Source organism: Salvelinus fontinalis, chromosome 28, assembly GCF_029448725.1.
Source record: "Salvelinus fontinalis isolate EN_2023a chromosome 28, ASM2944872v1, whole genome shotgun sequence".
NCBI lineage: Eukaryota > Metazoa > Chordata > Actinopteri > Salmoniformes > Salmonidae > Salvelinus > Salvelinus fontinalis.
The window spans coordinates 27630680-27649392 of record NC_074692.1 but is presented as its reverse complement, the minus strand read 5'-3'; the positions used below and the strand labels follow the sequence as shown (position 1 = coordinate 27649392).

Sequence of the window (18713 nt, the reverse complement as noted above, 5' to 3'; positions counted from 1 at the left end):
TATACATATTTGGTAAAAGACCAAGTTCATATTATGGCAAGAACACCTCAAATAAGCAAAGGGAAATAATAGTCCAACACTTTTCTGGTTACTACATCATTCCATAGTTTTGATGTCTTCACTATTATTCTACGACGTAGAAAATAGTTTAAACATTTTTAAAAACTTGAATGAATAGCTGTTCCATAACTTTTGACCGGTAGTGTATATACACTGCTCAAAAAACTAAAGGGAACACTAAAATAACACATCCTAGATCTGAATGAATGAAATATTCTTATTAAATACTTTTTTCTTTACATAGTTGAATGTGCTGACAACAAAATCACACAAAAATTATCAATGGAAATCAAATTTATCAACCCATGGAGGTCTGGATTTGGAGTCACACTCAAAATTAAAGTGGAAAACCACATTACAGGCTGATCCAACTTTGATGTAATGTCCTTAAAACAAGTCAAAATGAGGCACAGTAGTGTGTGTGGCCTCCACGTGCCTGTATGACCTCCCTACAACGCCTGGGCATGCTCCTGATGAGGTGGCGGATGGTCTCCTGAGGGATCTCCTCCCAGACCTGGACTAAAGCATCCGCCAACTCCTGGACAGTCTGTGGTGCAACGTGGTGTTGGTGGATGGAGCGAGACATGATGTCCCAGATGTGCTCAATTGGATTCAGGTCTGGGGAACGGGCGGGCCAGTCCATAGCATCAATGCCTTCCTCTTGCAAGAACTGCTGACACACTCCAGCCACATGAGGTCTAGCATTGTCTTGCATTAGGAGGAACCCAGGGCCAACCGCACCAGCATATGGTCTCACAAGGGGTCTGAGGATCTCATCTCGGTACCTAATGGCAGTCAGGCTACCTCTGGCGAGCACATGGAGGGCTGTGCGGCCCCCCAAAGAAATGCCACCCCACACCATGACTGACCCACCGCCAAACCGGTCATGCTGGAGGATGTTGCAGGCAGCAGAACGTTCTCCACGGCGTCTCCAGACTCTGTCACGTCTGTCACATGTGCTCAGTGTGAACCTGCTTTCATCTGTGAAGAGCACAGGGCGCCAGTGGCGAATTTGCCAATGTTGGTGTTCTCTGGCAAATGCCAAACGTCCTGCACGGTGTTGGGCTGTAAGCACAACCCCCACCTGTGGACGTCGGGCCCTCATACCACCCTCATTGAGTCTGTTTCTGACCGTTTGAGCAGACACATGCACATTTGTGGCCTGCTGGAGGTCATTTTGCAGGGCTCTGGCAGTGCTCTTCCTTGCACAAAGGCGGAGGTAGCGGTCCTGCTGCTGGGTTGTTGCCCTCCTACGGCCTCCTCCACGTCTCCTGATGTACTGGCCTGTCTCCTGGTAGCGCCTCCATGCTCTGGACACTACGCTGACAGACACAGCAAACCTTCTTGCCACAGCTCGCATTGATGTGCCATCCTGGATGAGCTGCACTACCTGAGCCACTTGTGTGGGTTGTAGACTCCGTCTCATGCTACCAATAGAGTGAAAGCACCGGCAGCATTCAAAAGTGACCAAAACATCAGCCAGGAAGCATAGGAACTGAGAAGTGGTCTGTGGTCACCACCTGCAGAACCACTCCTTTCCATTTGCACAACAGCATGTGAAATTTATTGTCAATCAGTGTTGCTCCATAAGTGGACAGTTTGATTTCACAGAAGTGTGATTGACTTGGAGTTACATTGTGTTGTTTAAGTGTTCCCTTTATTTTTTTGAGCAGTGTATTTATAAATTCAACTTTTCAGACATTTCAAGAGAGGCCTGTATAATGTTCAGACAATTAATAGTTTGGAAGAGCCCCATTTTATTTAATGAATACAGGAGGTACACATTCAAAGAGTAAAACATGCACTGTCTGTACATCTCCTACTCCCATGAGCCTTGGTAAATGAAAATAACTGCCAAACTGTTAAATCACATTAAAAGGTAGATCTTATTCAATTTATACTACTTAATTACTAAAAACAGAAACAGTGCTTTATAAAACTCACAACAACCAATAGCTTTTCTAACAGTATCAAAAGCAGGTGTAAATGGCCAACCCTAGTCAAAAAAAGTAACGACCTTCGTAGTGAATCCGGTACCATTTCATTCACAGCCAGAGTGTCCAGGTAGTGGACATGCTAGCATTGGAGTGGCTCATAGGTCAGTGTGGTTCACTTCCTCCAGGGGAGGGTGTAGTAGAGCCTGGATGGAGCTGCGTCTGCCCCTGGTCTTCCTGCGGACAGCACTAATGGAGTCCGGAGAGGTGTGGGGTAGCCAGGCCAGGCCGGAGGCCTCCAGGGTGCTGCTCTGGCTCTGGTTCCTCAGGCTGCGGCGGACAGACCGATGCCCCCTGCAGGGGAGAGGCCTTAGCACATCATCAATGTTGAACTCTTCCTGTGCCCAGGGGGGAAGGAGAGAGTCTGGGTAGGAGGTGGATGCCTGTTCTATAACATTACCCAGCTCCATTCCTGAACCGTGGTTATCATTCTCCACTGCCTGTGGCCCATTTGGCTGGGAAGCCTGCTCCTCCTCTATGACTGAGCTGGCGTATATAGAGCTCCTTCTACCCCTGGAGCGGCCTGGGCCCCGAGCTGCTCCTCTCTGCCCGCCTTTGTTTGTACTCTGTTCTACATGGCTCACTGCCTTCTGCTCTGAGGGGGCCACTGTGGTGCTAACCTTATCTGGAGGAGGGCAGGGTGTAGTAGTATCAGTGTCTGCTCTAGCTGGACTATCCCCACTCCTACCTGCATCTGGAAGTGTGCCAGTGCATTGATCTGTATCTACAGGGTCTGAGGTACAATGTGTATTAGGTTCACCCTCTCTGTTACCAGGTACTGTGTGCTTGGCTGGGCTGGACACTAAAACCTCTGGCTGGGTTGTTTCTGTTGGGTCTTGTTCTGTATCAAAGTTCTCTACCTGCTCCTCGGTCTCTTCACTCAGCCAGTTATCAACAGGAACACTGACCTTCCTGCCCTTCCCTCTACCTACTCTAATAACACTCTGCCTTTTGGTTCTGGAGGTCTCTGTTGGACCTGACCATCTTCTCCAGATCTGTGCTGCTCTTCCAGTCCCAGAGCTGTCTGTGGTGGTGGAGCCTACAGGGCTCTGGCAGTCTAATGAAGGCCCATCAGAGGGCTCTGCAGCTGGGGTGGTGTCTTCTGGTGAGTCCTCACTGACCGGGGGGCAGAAGCAGCTTGACCACAGGGCTGCTGCTGTGACCACTCCGGTGATGGGGTCACTGTTAACGTAATCTTCTAATAGGATGGAGTCTTCTTTGGCTGTGGCGGGAGGACACACAACATGGGTTACTACTGAACATGAGAACGTTGGGCCAGTAACCAAAAGGTCATTGGTTCGATTCCCCGAGCTGACTAGGTGAAAAATCTGTCGATGTGCCCTTCCTTAAGCAAGACACAACTCTAATTGCTCCTGTAAGTTGCTCTGGACAAGAGCATGTGCTAAATAACTGAAATGGAAAACATATTGTCTAGGGCTACTAGCTACTAATACAGACTGTATCTGGACATGCACCTAGTCAGAGTGAATGGCCTATGAGAATGCATATACAATACACAGTAGTAGCATTTCTATTGACTGAACTTAGTATTGTATCTCAAGTGTCTGAGTCAGTGAGAGTAGTTGAATGTGCCTTGACTTGAGTGGTGTATCTAAGTCAGGGGTAGGCAACTAGATTCAGCTGCAGCTGGTCAGGGGGCCAGAAAATAACTATAACACTTTACACTGCAAATTGACCACAATTAACCCCCCAAAAAATGTGAAAATAACACCTGGAGACCTGTCCCAAAGCCACTCCTGCATTGTCTTAGGTGTGTGCTTGGGGTCGTTGTCCTGTTGGAAGGCGAACCTTCGCCCCAGTCTGAGCGTTCTGGAGAAGGTTTTCATCAAGGAGCTCTCTGTACTTTGCTACTTTCCCTCAAGCCTGACTTGTCACCCAGTCCCCGCCGCTGTAAAACATCCCCACAGCACTGTAAGGATGGTGCCAGGTTTCCACCAGACATGAAGCTTAGCAATCAGGCCAATGAGTTCAATCTTGGTTTCATCAGACCAGAGAATCTTGTTTCTCATGGTCTGAGTCCTTTAGGTGCCTTTGGCCAACTCCAAAAAGGCTGTCATGTGCCTTTTACTGAGGAGTGGCTTCCATCTGGCAACTCTACCATAAAGGCCTGATTGGTGGAGTGCTGCAGAGATGGGAGAACCTTCCAGAAGGACAACCATCTCCACAGAGGAACTCTGGAGCTCTGGCAGAGAGACCATCGGGTTCTTCTACTATTTAAGAATGATGGAGGCCACTGTTCTTTGGAACCTTCAATGATGCAGACATTTTTTGCTTCCCTTCACGAGATCTGTGCCTCGAACACAATCCTGTCTCGGTGCTCTATGGACAATTTCTTCAACCTCATGGCTTGGTTTTTTCTCTGACATGCACTGTCAACTGTGAGACCTTTATATAGACAGATGTGTGCCTTTCCAAATCATGTCCAATCAAATAAATTTACCACAGGTGGACTACAATCAAGTTGTAGAAACATCTCAAGGATGATCAATGGAAACGGGATGCACCTGAACTGAATTTAGCCTTATAGCAAAAGGTCTGTGTTTAATACAATACACACATTTTCAAAACCTGTTTTTGCTTTGTCATTATGGGGTATTGTGTGTAGATTGAGGAAAACAATTACTTTAATCAATTTAAGAATAAGGCTAACAACAATGTGGACAAAGGGGTCTGAATACTTTCTGAATGCACTGTATGTCTCTATTTGTGGGAATTCTTGGGAGCAGATTTTTTATGGTGATTTTAGTATTTTTAGGCCTACAATCATTTTTTTTACAAAAAACTTGGGGGGACCCCAAAAAAGTAAAATCGCATGCGGGACGGTTGCCGAACCCTGATCTAAAGTGTCTTCATTAGTGATTGTAGTCCAAGGCCTGTTCGAATACTTCCTTGATGTATACTGTGAATTCAACAGTGGAAGCCTGGCTCTCACCAAACATGTTAAATCAATGACTAGTTCATGGAAGGAATGATTCTTCCTGGGTATTCGAACAGAGCCTAACAGCTGTGTGCTTACCTGTGGGTTTGCAGTTGTGGGGGTGTTGAGGAGAGTGGCTAAGGGAGAACAGGATCTCCGTGATGGGACTGAGGGTGGGGTTCTTGGATGCATAGTCTCTCTTCCCATACAGAGAACGGTTCACCGCCTTCTTCCCAAAGCAATGCTTTGCTGAGTTCTAGAGAAACACAAACACAGTGAACACCCAAGCTGGTTTGCCCCATTCTTACATCACTCCTTGTTTATGTTTTGTTTATTCATTGTTTTACGGTCACCTCTGAGGAATGCAGCTATTACAAGTGTAGCTCAGTTGGTAGAGCACGGCACTTGTAACGCCAGGGTAGTGGGTTCCATTTCCAGAACCACCCATACGTAAATTGTATGCCAACATGACTAAGTCGCTTTGTATAAAAGCTTATGTTAACTGGCATACACTACAGTGCATTCGGAAAGTATTCAGACGCCTTGACTTATTCCACATTTTGTTACGTTATAGCCTTATTTATTCTAAAATGGATGAAATAAAATGTTTTCCTTATCAATCTACACACAATACCCCATAATGACAAAGTGAAAACAGGTTTTTAGACATTTTAGCAAATGTATATATTTTTTTACAAAAATACCTTATTTACATAAGTATTCAGACCCTTTGCTATGAGACTCAAATTGAGCTCAGGTGCATCCCGTTTCAATTGATCATCCTTGATGTTTCTACAACTTGATTGTTGTCAACCTGTGGTAAATTCAATTGACTGGACATGATTTGAAAAGGCACACACACCTGTCTATATAAGGTCCCACAGTTGACAGTAGAGGTCGACCGATTAATCGGAATGGCCGATTAATTAGGGCCGATTTCACGTTTTCATAACAATCGGAAATCTGTAATTTTGGATGCCGATTTTGCCAATTAAAAAAAATATATATATATTTACGCCTTTATTTAACTAGGCAAGTCAGTTAAGAACACATTCTTATTTTCAATGACGGCCTAGGAACAGTGGGTTAACTGCCTTGTCCAGGGGCAGAACGACAGATTTTTACCTTGTCAGCTCAGGGATTCAATCTTGCAACCTTACGGTTAACTAGTCCAACGCTCTAACCACCTGCCTCACGAGGAGCCTGCCTGTTACGCGAATGCAGTAAGAAGCCAAGGTAAGTTGCTAGCTAGCATTAAACTTATCTTATAAAAACAATCAATCAATCATAATCACTAGTTATAACTACACATGGTTGATGATATTACTAGTTAATCTAGCGTGCCCTGCGTTGCATATAATCGATGCGGTGCACATTCGCGAAAAAGGACTCGTTGCTCCAATGTGTACTTAACCATATACATCAATGCCTTTCTTAAAATCAATATACAGAAGTATATATTTTTAAACCTGCATATTTAGCTAAAAGAAATCCAGGTTAGCAGGCAATATTAACCAGGTGAAATTGTGTCACTTCTCTTGCGTTCATTGCACGCAGAGTCAGGGTATATGCCACAGTTTGGGCCGCCTGGCTCTATGCAAACTAATTTGCCCGAATTTTACGTAATTATGACATAACATTAAAGGTTGTGCAATGTAACAGGAATATTTAGACTTGTGGATGCCACCCGTTAGATAAAATACAGAACGGTTATTTCACTGAAAGAATAAACATTTTGTTTTCGAGATAGTTTCCGATTCAACCATATTAATGACCTAAGGCTCGTATTTCTGTGTGTTATTATGTTAGAATTAAGTCTATGATTTGATAGAGCAGTCTGACTGAGCGATGGTAGGCAGCAGCAGGCTCGTAAGCAATCATTCAAACAGCACTTTTGTGCGTTTTGCCAGCAGCTCTTCAAGACTAAGCCTATCAACTCCCGAGATTAGGCTGGTGTAACCGATGTGAAATTGCTAGCTAGTTAGCGGGGTGCGCGCTAATAGCGTTTCAAACCTCACTCGCTCTGAGACTTGGAGTAGTTGTTCCCCTTGCTCTGCATGGGTAACGCTGCTTCGAGGGTGGCTGTTGTCGATGTGTTCCTGGTTCGAGCCCAGGTAGCGGCGAGGAGAGGGATGGAAGCTATACTGTTACACTGGCAATACTAAAGTGCCTATAAGAACATCCAATAGTCGAAGGTATATGAAATACAAATCGTATAGAGAGAAATAGTCCTATAATAACTACATCCTAAAACTTCTTAGCTGGGAATATTGAAGACTCATGTTAAAAGGAACCACCAGCTTTCATATGTTCTCTTGTTCTGAGCAAGGAACTTCTTACATGGCACATATTGCACTTTTACTTTCTTCTCCAACACTTTGTTTTTGCATTTAAACCAAATTGAACATGTTTCATTATTTATTTGAGGCCAAATTGATTTTGATGTATTAAAATAAGTGTTCATTCAGTATTGTTGTAATTGTCATTATTACAAATAAAAATCATCCAATTAATCAACATCGGCTTTTTTGGTCCTCCAATAATCGGTATCGGCGTTAAAAAATCATAATCGGCCGACCTCTAGTTGTCAGTGCATGTCAGAACAAAAACCAAGCCGTGAGGTTGAAGGAATTGTCCGTAGAGATCCGGGACAGGATTGTGTCGAGGCACAGATCTGGGGAAGGGCACCAAAAAATGTCTGCTGCGTTGAAGGTCCCCAAGAACACAGTGGCCTCCATCATTCTTAAATGGAAGAAGTTTGGAACCACCAAGACTCTTCTTCCTAGAGCTGGCCGCCTGGTCAAACTGAGCAATCCAGGGAGAAGGGCCTTGCTCAGGGACGTGACAAAGAACCTGTGTTTTAATAAAATCAACTATGTGCATTGATCTTGTCTGATGGCTCAAGAGGGCGCCAGAGCTAGATAACCAGAAGAAAAAACCTTAACCCAACTACTCTCCTCCCGCTCCTGCTGGCTTTCGCAGATTCTGCCATTACTCTCCTGAAGTTGCCGGTAATAGGCTACACGAGGAGTTGGCAACCTTTCTCATGTAGTATTCTATTTCTACCGATCTGCCTGCCAGTTATGGTTTCACATATGCACATTTGTGAAAGTTTCATTTAATTTATAATGCCTTTATACCTCAAAATCATTGTCATGTGGTTAATAACAATTCTATCCAAATAAATTAAAATGATAAACCTAAAAAGTTACTTCTATTGCCATCTATGTAAGAACAGCCTACATAAAGCCAACAAATAACATTGCAGCCTGCAGGTAGAAAATATCTAGATTAAAAAGAAATAACCAATAAATCACATTGGCTACACATTGCCCATCTGCAATGAACTTGAAACATTGTATCAACTATTAACTTGGGTAAGGCCCAAAGCTTGCCTAGCGAACTTGCAACATTGTAGAAAATATTCTCGGCCCTCATTTTCCCATGCCAGTGAGCTCTGGACAGTAGCTCGCTGAGTACCGGCACCTCAAATGTTCTACTGCTTGAGCTCCTGTTTCTCTTATAGAATATTAGGTCAAAAGAATTGTGGAGCTCCTGCACCTAAATATAAACAGTACCCGCAGCCAAAATAAGTACGGGAACCTATTTCAGTCCAAGTCAAGTACTGATAAGAAGCCTATTTTCTGACGTTTCCACTGGATCAGAGCCTTACATTTTCCCCTTTCACGCCAAGTGGTTATTGAAAGGGAGAGAACTGGAAAGATTTTTCAAATTCATTGAGGAACTATTGTCATTCTCAATGGATGTAAAAACAGACTTTGTTTGCTTGCTGTTTGAGGTGAAGAAAACATTACTTTGGGAATTTCCACAGGTTATTAGTGATGGTGCATTAAGCCAATCAGAAATACTATCAGATCCCCAAATGGGCACATTTATATACCTACATTTGCACGCAGGCTAAGTAAACTATATGCCTACTTCTATACGTGAGCGTCCTTACTCAACATTGACAGGAGAGCTCCAAACAAAAGACAATTACTAAATTGACAGAACTAGTAAATGGAATGAAATAAACCAAAACTTGTTTAGCATAGGTTGTGCACTCTGCAAACAACGTGTCCACTCCGACAATGAGAACAGGAAGACTGAAATAATAATATTGAATGCATTAAAATAAATAACCGTAACAAACATTGTAGATTAGAAATTATAGAAATTAACGGTAAATGTACAACTGGTGATATACAGTACCAAGAAACAAGAGCAATGGACATTAGACCGGTGGAAATCTGTCCTTTGGTCTGATGAGTCCAAATGAGATTTTGGGTTCCAACCGCCGAGTCTTTGTGAGACGCAGAGTAGGTGAACAGATGATCTCCGCATGTGTGGTTCCCACCGTGAAGCATGGAGGTGGTGTGATGGTGCTTTGCTGGTGACACTGATATATTTAGAATTCAAGGCACACTTAACCAGCATGGCTACCACAGAACTCTGCAGCGATACACCATCCCATCTGGTGTTGCGTTTAGTGGGACTATCACTTGTTTTTCAACAGGACAATGACCCAACACAGCTCCAGGCTATGTAAGGGCTATTTGACCAAGAAGGAGAGTGATGGAGTGCACAATCACCTGACCTCAACCCAATTGAGATGGTGTGGGATGAGTTGGTGTGGGATGAGTTGGACCGCAGAGTGAAGGAAAAAGCAACCAACAAGTGCTCAGCATATGTGGGAACTCCTTCAAGACTGTTGGAAAAGCAGTCCAGGTGAAGCTGGTTTAGAGAATACCAAGAGTGTGCAAAGCTGTCATCAAGGCAAAGGGTGCCTACTTTGAAGAATCTCAAATATAAAATATATTTCTATTTGTTTAACACTTTTTGGGTTACTACATGATTCCATGTGTTATTTCATGGTTTTGATGTCTTCACTAATTATTCTACAATGTAGAAAATAGTACAAAATAAAGAAAAACCCTTGAATGCGTAGGTGTGTCCAAACTTTTGACTGATAGTGGGGAATTGATATATACTAACAATCAAATGCAAACAATTCACACAATGAAGTTGTAAAACAAGGAATATACACAAATTGGCAAGAGAGCGCATTCTGGAGAGAGCAGTGCATCTGGGGGCATGGTCAATCCCACGTCTGCATTGGCCATGCAGCATTTACGGTGATACGACCTCAGCAGAAGTCAAGCCATTCATTCTTCTTGCGCTTCACAGAGCTGCTGTCAAGGAAGTGAGTTTGTATTTATACAGGATGTACCACCCCCACCTACCGTCAACCAATCATGTCAATGCGGAGCTTTACAAAGCCCTCCGCATTGTTACAACATTTGGAAGGCACATAGTGATGGGTACAGAGCTGGATTTAGCCTCTGCATGCTCCGCAATTACGTCACACCCTCCATATGGAGCCTCCGACCACATTTTCAAATCGAGCATATATTGGCTTTTAGTCTAGGCCTCCGCAATAGATTAGTTCACCGAGATGGATGCAAATGTTACTGATCGACTAAAACAAATCTCGGTCGACCAACAGCCCAATGACCAAACAATCGACTAATTGGGGTCAGCCCTACCAGAAGGACAACCATCTCTGCAGCACTCCACCATTCAGGCCTTTATGGTAGAGTGGACAGACTGAAGCCACTCCTCAGTAAAAGGCATGCGACAGTCCGCCAAGACACCTAAAGAAACAAGATTCTCTGGTCTGATGAAACCAAGATTGAACTCTTTGGCCTAAATGCCAAGAGTAAAGTCTGGAGGAAATCTGGCACCATCCCTACGCTGAAGCATGGTGGTGGCAGCATCATGCTGTGGGAATGTTTTTCAGTGGCAGGGACTTGGAGAATAGTCAGGATTGAGGAAAAAATTAAGGGAGAAAAGTACAGAGAGATCATTGATGAAGTCCTCAGCACTCTGGAGCAGGTTCTGACTGGGGCGAAGTTTCACCTTCCAACAGGACAACGACCCTAAGCACACAGCCAAGACAACGCAGGATTAGCTTTGGGGCAAGTCTCAATGTCCTTGAGTGGCCCAGCCAGAGCCCAGACTTAAACCTGATCAAACATCTCTGGAGAGACCTGAAAATAACTGTGCAGCGACGCTCCCCATCCAACCTGACAGAGTTTGAGAGGGTCTGCAGAGAAGAATGGGAGAAACTCCCCAAATACAGGTGTGCCAAGCTTGTAGTGTCATGCCCAAGAAGACTCAATACTGTAATCACTGCCAAAAGGTGCTTCAACAAAGTACTGAGTAAAGGGTCTCAATACTTAGGTAAATGTGATCTGTTTTTTTGTAATATACAAAAAAACAGTTTTGCTTCGTCTTTATTCGGTATTGTGTGTAGATGATTTAATCTATTTTAGATTAAGGCTGCAACGTAACAACATTTTGAAAAAGTCAAGGGGTCTGAAAACATTCAGAATGGACTGTATATATTATTATTATAACAATCCCAGTAGTTTCTTCTGTGGGCCCTCAACGCTCATTCCCTTCCTTTCCAAAACTAAAGTAAATACCACAAGTACTCCAAACACCACCACCTTCTAAATTAAGTTCAATTCTTGCAGAAATTTGAATAAAGTAACTACCTAAATTCCTTGAGCATGAGAAAGGCAGATTGACTGTGGCTTACAACGAGGCAAGTAGCTTGGTGTATGTAATACCTCCCTGAGGCTTAGCTCACTGTACTACCCACAGCCACAGTGTGTAATATTATACGTCTCTGTAGATAGACTTATGAGTGATGAGCAGAGCCCAGGCTGACCTTCATCCTCGCACAGGCAGACTTGGCAGCCGTACGAGACGACCTCTTCTTCACAGGCTCACTCTTCTCCTCTGGTTGCTGAAAGAACAGAGATAGATAAGAGAGATATGAAGAGATATGCAGTTAGAGAGGTGGCATTAGGATAGGATCTATTTGGATACACTCACAAGCTCTTCCATTGAGATTAACCCTAGATCATCAGATTAAGATAGTAATAATAGTATGATAATCTTATCTCTGGACCAATATTATCTAATTTGTGTGTAAGTGGAGGGAATGAGGATATCCTGTTCAGTGAATGAGTGGTGCGTTACCAGACCTTTCTCTTTCTGCTGCGAGAGCGGGCTGTGGCGGCTGGTTCTGGCTCCAGGGCAGGGTCAGGCACTGGGGCAGGGTCAGGCACCGGGGCAGCATCTAAAGCAAACACACCTCCGCTTAAGCCTCTCATTTGACCTCACTGACACCCCTGTAAACACTAAACCAATGACTTGAGGCTGAGGAGGAGAGGTGCTGTTACATAGGTGGAGAGAGTGAAAGGTGGGTGGAATAGAAATTGAAGTCTGACCATACGTCCCAAATGGCACCCTATTCCCTATATGGTGCACTATTTAGGAAATAGGGTGTCATTTGAGACACACACCAGTCTAAACTGAAGTAACTAGATCTCACCTGGCATTTCCTCACGAACAGAGTCCTCCTCTTGAAAATCTGAGGTCAGATCCAGAGGTCCAGTCTCCAGCTCTGGAAATACATACAAAAGTGACAACAATGTGAAGTTTTACACAGAGCTTGACTAGAAACAGCTTCCTCTCAGCAATGATCACTGTTCAACAACCAACCTGCATTGTCCATCCATGAACTGTCAACATCTTCTTCCATTGAAGGGAAAGGGATCTGAGGGCATAGAGAATTACTGCATTATTTACATGGTCAATAACTAACCCACATGCTGGATTACCAGAAAGAACAATTCAATGATTGGTCGTACTCATTAGGGAACACTGTAGCAAAACGTTTGGCAAAGGAAAACAAGTGTTTCTTATTGGAAGTTCAGGTAGTCCCTTCCTGTTTCAGTAACCGTCTCCTTCCGCTTGGTCCCTAATGAATACGACCCTGGCCTCATCATTTTGGGGCAGGTCAATCACTGTGTTGGTGATAGACAAGTACCTTTCCCTGAGTGTGGGTGCTCTCCTGTTCCCCACAGCAGGGTCCCATAGTGAGGGGTGGGGAGGCTCCAGTTAGAGAGGGGCTGCTGAAGTCCAGCTGGGCTAGGGTTAAGGGGGTTTTCAGCAGTGACCTCAGCTGGGACCCCCCGGCAGATGTTGGGGCGCAGACCGGGGTTCCCCCCTTCCGTAGAGGGGTGCTGGGGGGAAGGTTTTTGTCAAAGAGTTCAGGGGGCAGCAGGATCCCGAAACGCACCTGCTTCTTTAAAGTGGAGTTAACGTTGCCACCATCAGCTTCATCTGAAGGACAAATAAATATTGTTTACTCATCAACATCACTTGACCATAACAGATCTATTCAACCTACTGCTTCTCATTCAGAAAAATGTTAGAGGGTGATGAATCATGACCAACAACAGCCTTTGCTGCTCACAGAAACAAGCCTTTTCTTGCCTCAGTTTTTGCGTAGTCAATATTGGCTGTAGTATGCTTAACTTGCACTGGGCTTCAAAGCGTGATAAAGATGAAAGGATAGGATCCTCTATAACAGAGGAGAACAGCATATTTACCAGTGGGGTTCACCTCCAAAAGAGATGGCATGACGAACAGCTGAGGCAGAGTTGTCCTGACTCGTCCTGAATGCAAAACCAGAGGTTGGCTGGGGCTGTGCATTTCAAAAGAGCACTCCTGTGGGGTGAGAGGGAACCAAAGATAATGTTTGAGAGGCAGGCAGGAGCCTGTGGTGAAAGTAGCAGTTGTGTTCGCTGCAGAACTGTGAGGGCTTCACAGAGAGGAAAGGAGGCTGGGGTGTTGTGTCCCAAATGGAACTCTATATAGTTCATTACATTTGACCAGGGCTCGGGCCCTGGACCAAAGTTTTTTTTTTTTTTTTTTTTTTACACCAGGTGAGTTGACACTACATAAGCAATAGGGTGCCATTTGGAACAAATATTGGTGTGTGTGTGTGTGCGTGTGGATGAGGCTAGATGAAATCTTACCTGGTCCTGCTCCTCCTTGGTGGGAGTGCAGTGCTGCTTCATAGGAGAGGGCTGTGGCTTGCCCTGGGAAACAGCATCAGTACTCAGGGCTGGTGACAAAGACACACTAGCAGGTTCTACATTGAGAGCTGGCTGATGGTCCTTGTTCTGAACAACTGCAGCCTGAGGAGGTGATCATGATGGGTTAGTGGTTGTCAGAACATTGTGGTCACAGTATAATGGTTGATAATAATTAATTTAGTTTAGAAAGACTTTTCTTACCAGTTGCTCAACATGCACACGACAAAGTTGAAAAAAAGACACCAACAGATTCTGAATGGTTTGCCAAGTTATATTAGTCATTTAACAGACAGAAATGTTTTGCCAGTGTGATGAGGTTACCTCCTTGTTCTGTTGCTGCTTCAGTATGGTGGCAGTGCGTTTGAGGACAGGAGTGGTGGCCTCCCTAATCTCCTCCACACACTCCCCCAGAGTACGTGCTGTGCAGCGCCTCTTACTGGGTGGGGAAGTCAGAGAGGGATGCTGGCTCACTGGGGACATGTTCTCCTTCCCACCACTATCACAGCTCCACCCACCTGATAGTTAAGACAACACCCATCAACAACTATAGCACAAAATAGAAAACTCTTAAAGAATATACTAAAAGGGACCATCTGTAGTATCTGGATGAGACATTTTCAGGAGCTCCAAAAACATTACACAAGAAAAATGCTGCTTTCTCCATGCCCTCACTGAAGTATAACGTATATATTAAAACTTAAAAAAGGTGCTACACATAGGATTTGTATTTTTGCATTGTAAGTTCAGAAAATGTCCATAATACATATTCCGCTAATAGTGAAATGATAGTGTTTCACAGTATTACTTACCCACCGGTGTTGTGATTGAGAAAACAAGCAGTGAATAGTGTAGGGAATCATTGTACCACAAACTGAAATTGAGGGAACAGTGTAGAATTTTAGCAAGCAGGAAATGACAGAACAGCTTTCCCAGTTCGACAACAAATTCTGCTACTTCTGGAAAAATCAATAGGCAAATATCACAGCCAATCACAACACTGGCGTAATACTGTAAAACACTATCATTCCACTATTAGTGCCATACACTGTATATTATGGACATTTTCGGAAATTACAATGCAAAAACTATCTTACAAATCCTGGATGTAGCACCCTTAACATTTTTGGGGGGAAAAGTCCAACATAACCTAATAACTTTTAAATAGTATACTCCGACAAAGCACCAGTTTCAGTTCACGTAATAATATGTGATAAATAACTGATTTATCCTTTTTCATTGAAGCAGACTGACCACCAGACAGAACATCTCTTGTCTTGATGCATCCCCCTGTGTGATTGTCCTGTTTCGGCACTGCTTCATTCTCCTCCACATTCATAATGCTCTGGAAGATGGCCATCTTCTGCTTTAAAGTGGAGGGGACTCTGGGAAAGAAGGGGATGGCTCGTGTATCCTACGAAGAGAGAAAAAAGAAATGCACAGTAAACACAAATGGCTTCAAATTTTATGTGATGCAATTGGTTCATTTTCAATGACAAATGCAGTGTAGCAAGAGACAGCTTATAGGCTTGTCATAAATGTAACTAAGGCTATTATAGCTCCAACTCGGATGAACACAAACAGTCCTAGAGCAATTTTTATCTGCAGTGCACTAGTTATGTTAATTCCACAATCTTTGAGTATGAATGAGCAAACTCATCTCACCTGTTGTGTTGGGGGAGTTTTCATCCTTTGTTGGGCAATGTAGCTGATTAGGGAGTTGGTCTCTGGTGAACTCCGTACCCCAACATTAGACCTCCGCTTCACCTTCAGCTGAGCTAGGCGAGATTTTTCTGGGGAAAGACAATACATGCACCATTCTTGATTCAGAAAAACAAACAATTGTCTTGTGTCTTGACAACGCAATGTCTAGACCTTGAACATACAGTTAGCTACATTGCCCAGATAAATTTCTGTTTAGGGTTATAATAATGAGTTAATTGCAGGGTAAAGTCGGAAAGAGCAGTGGACCCAGTGGAATGATATCAACAGAGTCAACTCACTTCTTCTGTCTGAATTACCTTTGACGTTAGAAGATGGCGTGAAGCTTTGAGTGGAGATACCCAGTTGGGAGGGTGTGAGCAGGGTGAAATCCAAGGGTGATGTGATGTTGCTCATTGGAGAAAGACACGAGGCCTCCAGTAGAGTCAAGTTGTCCATTTTCAACTCTGAACTTAACGTTAGCTACCTTCAACAGAAAGGACTGGAAGCACCTTAAGTGGGGTCTGTCATCTAAACCAAGAAATCACTCAACTGTTGTCAATAACAGTTGATAAAATTGGGTCGATAATGCATTCAATAAAGGAAAGAAGGCTGACAAACCAAGCAACGAATGATGATCACACAAAAGTTTAAACAAGTGCTAGCGAGGAAAGGTTATGGGACAGGCGTTTGTAGCTTGCAAGTTATTGACGCTATACATCCAACAAGTACATATTAAAACGAAGTTAAAGCCATTTAACACCTTTATAAACCAACTCTGACGCTAGCGAAATACAAGTTCACATTTACGTTACAAAATGGCTAGCTAACGTTAGCTCAGAGTTTCTTGGCCAGCTAACTTTAACAATACATTCATTGAATCGACAAACATATTACCTAGCGAAACAGATCAGCGACCATAATAATAATAATAAGCTAGTAACAACGAAACAGTTTTCCAGCTAGCTAGCATGTTATAGCTGGCTAGCTAGCCTAGGTCCCTAGCGAAACTTTCAAATTTCGCACCACTCACAGTAGCCGTGGCACGAAATTCCTTCCGCGACTCGAATAAAGGCTAAAATCATGTTGAACGTAAACATGTCCAACAAAATAATTACATGTACGTTTTACAAACGTAAAAGTAAATTCAAACACGTTTGCGTTCAAACGTATCAAAATACTGACATAATGCGATAGTTATGGACATTTGGGGACTATATCGTATGTCTACAGAAGGATCTAATTTCATACGAACTCGCCAATGAATGTGAAAACACATGTCACGTGTCTCTGCAATATCCAATGAATCACATTTGATTTAGTACTCTAAAACGTGTCCCTACGCATTCAAAATAAGTATGAACAGCTCAAGTATCCCAACGTATTCCCCGAAACAAATCAAAGCTAAAGAAACGTCCCGATTGTTCAGAAATACAGTGGTATTTTCATGCACTCTTATTTGTATTACAACTTAGTCTCACATAGCCTATATAATGCATCTAAAATGTCAAGAAATTGTGATGAAAACCAAATAGGCAACCAGTTGGATTGGTTAGATCAGTGGTTCCCAAACTTGTTATAGTCCCGTACCCCTTCAAACATTCAACTTCCAGCTAAGTACCCCCTCTAGCACCAGGGTCAGCCCACTCTCAAATGTTGTTTTTTGCCATCAGTGTAAGCCTGCCACACACGACACATTTATTAAGCATAAGAATGAGTGTCAGTTTTTGTCACAACCCGACTAGTGGGAAGTGACAAAGAGCTCTTCTAGGACCAGGACACAAATAATATAATAATAATATATTTAAAAAATGTCTTTATTTAGCCATTTTACATATAAAACCTTATTTGTTCAAAAAAAAATGTGAATAACTCACCACAGGTTATGAGAAGGGTGGTCTTGAAAGGATGCACATAACTCTGCAATGTTGGGTGGTATTGGAGAGAGTCTCAGTCTTAAATCATTTCCCTATCCAGAAATCTGGCAGTGGCTTCTGATTAAATTACATTTTCACAGAACGCTTGTTGCAATTTTGATGAGGCTCTCTAGTTCAGATATCGGTAAGTGATCTGGAGGTAGGGCATGAAAGGGATAACGAATCCAGTTGTTTATGTCATCCGTTTCAGGAAAGTACCTGCGTAATTGTGCACCCAGCTCACTCAGGTGCTTCACTATAGCACATTTGACATTGTCCGTAAGCTTGAGTTCATTTGCACACAAAAAATCATACAATGATGGAAAGACCTGTGTGTTGTCCTTGTTAATGCAGACAGAAAAGAGCTACAACTTCTTAATCATAGCCTCAATTTTGTCCTGCACATTGAATATAGTTGCGGAGAGTCCCTGTAATCCTTGATTCAGATCATTCATGCGAGAAAAAACATCACCCAGATAGGCCAGTCGTGTGAGAAACTCGACATCAGGCAAGCGGTCAGACAAGTGAAAATTATGGTCAGTAAAGAAAACTTTAAGCTCGTCTCTCAATTAAAAAACATGTGTCAATACTTTGCCCCATGATAACCAACGCACTTCTGTACGTTGTAAAAGCATTACATGGTCATTGCCCATATCATTGCATAATGCAGAAAATACACGAGAGTTCAGGGGCCTCGCTTTAACAAAGTTAACCATTTTCACTGTAGTGTTCAAAATGTCTTTCAAGCTGTCAGGCATTCCCTTGGCAGCAAGAGCCTCTCGTGGATGCTGCAGTATACCCAAGTGGTGTCGGGAGCAACTGCTTGCATGCCACTATGTCTCCCTGTCATGGCTTTTGCGCCATTAGTACAGATACCAACACATCTTGACCACCAAAGTCTATTTGATGTCACAAAGCTATCCAGTACTTTAAAAATATCCTCTCATGTTGTCCTGGTTTCCAGTGGTTTGCAGAAGAGGATATCTTCCTTAATTGACAACCATAAACGTAATGGACATATATCAAGAGCTGTGCCAGGCCCGCCATTTCTGTTGACTAATCCAGCTGTAACATATAATTCACTGGCTTTTATGCAAAGCAGTAATTGTTTCAAAACCTCTCCGGCCATGTCAGTGATGCATCGTGAAAC

At 43.3% G+C, this 18713-nt stretch overlaps 1 protein-coding gene across 6 annotated transcripts; it reads right to left on the bottom strand.

The window, feature by feature from the left end:
• Positions 1 to 1797: 1797 nt before the first annotated feature.
• Positions 1798 to 16866, bottom strand: cdca2 (cell division cycle associated 2). 6 transcript variants are annotated; one of them, XM_055887384.1, is made up of 14 exons: positions 16681 to 16866; positions 15968 to 16199; positions 15612 to 15739; positions 15201 to 15360; positions 14271 to 14464; positions 13890 to 14051; positions 13461 to 13578; positions 12896 to 13191; positions 12568 to 12622; positions 12398 to 12469; positions 12048 to 12142; positions 11729 to 11806; positions 5092 to 5248; positions 1798 to 3276 (listed from the first exon to the last, which is right to left on the bottom strand). In XM_055887384.1, exons 2-14 carry the CDS (start codon positions 16104 to 16106, stop codon positions 2153 to 2155), a joined length of 2778 nt encoding a protein of 925 aa, XP_055743359.1. In that variant the 5' UTR covers positions 16107 to 16199; positions 16681 to 16866; the 3' UTR covers positions 1798 to 2152. The 6 variants fall into 6 exon arrangements, with proteins under 6 accessions (XP_055743359.1, XP_055743361.1, XP_055743360.1 ...); XM_055887386.1 differs by having other exon boundaries at positions 15968 to 16178; XM_055887385.1 differs by lacking the exon at positions 16681 to 16866 and adding an exon at positions 16545 to 16674.
• Between the last annotated feature and the right edge of the window lie 1847 nt (positions 16867 to 18713).

Coding starts and splice junctions, on each gene's coding strand:
- cdca2 (XM_055887384.1), bottom strand. CDS start 16,106: ATGGACAACTTGACTCTACTGGAGGCCTCGTGTCTTTCTCCAATGAGC. Junction 14,052..14,270: donor AGCAGCAACAGAACAAGGAG/GTAACCTCATCA, acceptor TCACCTCCTCAG/GCTGCAGTTGTTCAGAACAA. Junction 12,470..12,567: donor TTCATGGATGGACAATGCAG/GTTGGTTGTTGA, acceptor ATGTATTTCCAG/AGCTGGAGACTGGACCTCTG.